Genomic DNA, 3,718 nt, shown 5'->3' on the forward strand with positions numbered 1-3,718 from the left:
AAAAAAAAAAAAAAAAAGAAAAACAGTTACCCAATGTAAAAAGTCCAAATAATATTAAACACCAAATACCAATTTACTTAAGTTCAAACTGATTCCTACTGTTAACATGAGATAACAGATGTATCTCTACACAATGATATAAATGTATACATAAAAGATTGACATATATTCAATTTTTCCTACCCAATATCCTAACCCTGGTTCTCAGTGATGAAAGCCTGTATCTTTCTTAGTGGATACTTTGCATTCAACAATATATACAAATCAGAATACATTTTGTCCGTGTGTGCACTTGTGTAGGGGTGCATTTGCACATCTGTGCATATGCTTGTTGGAAGCTGAAGGTCAATGTCAGGAGTCTTTCTTCCTTATTCCTCTGCCCAGTATTTTTCTAAGATTTATTTACTTTTTATTTATGTGTATGTATGCCCATGTGAGTTTATAGGTATACACTTCAGAGACAGTGCTTGGCCAGCAAACCTCACCAACTTTCTTTTTTCTGCCCCCTCACCTCTGGGATTATAAGCATGTACCACTACACCCAACTTTTTGTGTGGGAGGTGGAATTCAGAATACAGGTCTTCCTGCTTGCATGGTTACTGACTGATTGGGGTGTGACTTAGTCCACACATAGCACGAACAAAGCCCTCAGTAAGATCCTCCATTTATACATACACACAAAAAGTCTACCCTTCCCTAAAAAGCTTATAAAATGTATATAGCAGTACTTTCATACAAAGTATAGACATAATAAATGTTAGCCATAACTATTTACTGTATGTAAGTCAAAAAGCATTGCCAAACAGCCCATAGTTGACTTATGGACACTTCTATCAACCTGACTGGTTATACCTATTTCATCTAACATTTTTTTCTAATTATTAAATTAAAATCCAGTATTTTAAGAATTAGTATTGAGCTGCTTTTACTTCTTTACTGGTTGTTTGTCAATGGTCTCTTGCTTTTTTACTTATTTTTCTTTTTTTTTTTTTAAAGATTTATTTACTTATTTTATGTATATGAGTACACCATTGCTCTCTTCAGACACACCAGAAGAGGGCATCAGATCCCACTACAGATAGTTATGAGCCACCATGTGGTTGCTGGGATTTGAACTCAGGACCACTGGAAGAGCAGTTGGTGCTCTTAACTGCTGAGCCATCTCTCCGGCCCTACTTATTTTTCTATTGGCTAGATTTTTTTTTTTCTTGACTTAGTGGATTTTCTAATTTTGGCTATGTTCTCCAATGGTATTTTGTTTTGAGATAAGGTCTCATTATCCAGTCTAGGACAGCTGAAGACCTGCGACTGGAACCTGAAGTCTTATTTGTCTTGCCTCAGTCTCCCAAGTAAGTTTTAGTGAGAACACCATTTCAGAAATAACTGGAATGAATTCTGGAATCCAAAGACTTAACCTTAAAAAAAAAAATCCAACTCTGCATGTTTTTGGTCTAATAATGTGACTTTGGAAAGTTACTTAACATCTTTGGATATCAAAACATCATCGGGGCTAGAGAGATGGCTTATCAGTGAAGAGCACATACCGTTCTTGTAGAGTCAGTCCTCAGCACCCACTTTAGGCCATTCACAACTGCCTGGAACTCCAGCTCCAGAGGGCTGGATGCCCTCTTATAGCTTTGACAGACACTGTACTCATACCCCCTACCAGAACCCCTAAAAAACATAACTTAAGCTGGGCAGTGATGGCGCAGGCCTTTAATCCCAGCACTTGGGGAGGCAGAGGCCAGTGGATCTCTGAGTTCGAGGCTAGGCTGGTCTACAGAGTGAGTTCCAGTAACTTGGGACCCGCCCCCCCTCCAAAGTTACTCTTCTGTAAAGGGAGAAGTGGGGAAGTGAAAAAAAAGAGAAACTTGAGTTCCTACTTTTAAGCTATCTTAATGTCGGTCCTTCAATTAGGCACACGGGGCTCCACCCCACAAGAAGTAAAGTTGACAGCATTTGACAATCATAACCGCTGAGGGGCCACTTTCCAAGTGAACACCTCTGGGGATCGTGCAAGGGGTCAATAAGATTCACATCCACCACAGAAAAAGTTGAGCAGATTCAAAGGGCTGACGGGTGCATGGCCAAGAATAAGAAGAGTCACTTAAAATTCTTAGCCTATACCCTCCCCTTGAGTGGCCAAGTTGTGGAATGTTGGGGTTTCAGTGGTCAACTAAAGAACTGGTTCTTATTTTGGAAGAGAAATTCGCTCAGTAGCACTCTGCAAATACAATCAGCACTTACTGAACCCTACTAAGATATTATGATAGTCAGTGAGGATCCAGAGATTAACCACCTTCCCTCCCCTTTTAGGAAAACCCCAAATTCCGGGGCCAGCTTAAGAGCTAAACTTAAAAGCGCCCCAAATCTCTCATGGGGCCAAGTGTTCCGGGAAGGGCGGTTAGCACAGAGGGTCTCTCTCCCAAGTCAGCTGAACCCTGAAAGACCGCAAGCCACAGCCGGAGGTCTGGGATAAAAATCTTCTAAGAAGGGCGAAGATTGCTCCTGTCAGAAGTGACAAGTTCTCGAAAAGACCCTTCCACCTGAAGAAGATGCAAACCTCCCTGGGCCTCTCCTAGGTTCGCCGCCCCGGAGCGAGCCTATGGGCTTGCACTTCACCTGTGCCCACCTCGGGTCGCCTGTCTGTTCGTCTCCCGTCCGGGCGCCTCCCTCTCCAGGTTCAGGTTCCCGCCAGCCGCTCCTCCCCGCCCCTAGAGACCTCCGCTCAGCGAGCCTCCCCCTTAGGATGCCTCCCGCGTGGGCTCTCCCCGTTCGGCCCCTCGGTCGCCATCCCTCGTCCGTCAGCCCCGCTACCTCTGAAGTTGTCCAGCACTTTCTTCTCTCGGAAACCACATTTCTCTAAGAAGGAGCACACGTCCTCCAGATCCCAGGTTCGGAGGTCGCTGCTTTCGGAGTCGGCATCTGCAGACTGGTCCGCTGCTGCAGGACGAGTGCTCGTTGGCGTCCTTGGGCTGCCATCGGAGCGGGGCCGCTTAGCGGGAAGCTCCTGGTCGGCTCTCTGCATGGCTACCTCCGACAACCCCGCGAAGCGAAGTTAAGTACCGCGGCACCCGGCTCGCGCGCAGCCGCACAGACACAACCCCTAAGGCGAGGCCATTCAGATTTGCCAGGCTCCAGGCCTACTGCGCAGGCGCGCCGGACAACAGCTCTAGGAGCGTGGCCTCCCTGGGGCGCTAGCGCCCGGCCCTTTTGCGCAAGCGCAGTGACTACACGGTCGCCCTCAACTCCGCCCTTGTGTTTCTCCGAAAGGGTGGAGTTATTAGAGAAGCAAAACTTAGGGTTGTGGTAAAGGGCGAAGACTATAGTGAGGACTGGGCCAAAGAGGGCATCTAGGGATAAGGAAGGTTCCACCACACTCCACATTAAAAGGGTCTTCTGGTGAACTGCAGGTATCTTCTTCGAAACAAACACGTTTTGCAAGGTTTCAGACACGCCAAGCTGTAAACTTGTTAAAATAAAAAAACAAAAACCTAAAAGGCGAACAAAGCTGCCAGCCCTATCCCAGAGCAGAAAACAATGGACAAGGGACTGGCCTAACTGGAAGACCCTGAAGTGATTGCCAGCTGGTTGTCCGACTGTCCTTTTAGATTTCATAGACTCACGATTAGTTGGCAGCGGACCGCCCTATTATTTCCAAATAGACAGAAATTTTACTAATTACTAGTCAGTATCCAAATGGCAGGCTTTTTTTTTT

At 45.8% G+C, this 3,718-nt stretch overlaps 1 protein-coding gene across 2 annotated transcripts in view; it reads right to left on the reverse strand.

Annotated features, from left to right (window-relative positions):
* Positions 1 to 3,179, reverse strand: part of Samhd1 (SAM and HD domain containing deoxynucleoside triphosphate triphosphohydrolase 1) — a 42,896-nt gene extending 39,717 nt beyond the window's left edge. For both annotated transcript variants that reach the window (XM_031372537.1, XM_031372538.1), the window contains exon 1: positions 2,818 to 3,179. In XM_031372537.1, coding sequence (XP_031228397.1) covers positions 2,818 to 3,028 — 211 coding nt within the window. In that variant the 5' untranslated portion in view covers positions 3,029 to 3,179. The remainder of the gene's footprint in view (positions 1 to 2,817) is intronic.
* Between the last annotated feature and the right edge of the window lie 539 nt (positions 3,180 to 3,718).

Source organism: Mastomys coucha, unplaced genomic scaffold (assembly GCF_008632895.1).
Source record: "Mastomys coucha isolate ucsf_1 unplaced genomic scaffold, UCSF_Mcou_1 pScaffold15, whole genome shotgun sequence".
Classification (NCBI taxonomy): Eukaryota; Metazoa; Chordata; class Mammalia; order Rodentia; family Muridae; genus Mastomys; species Mastomys coucha.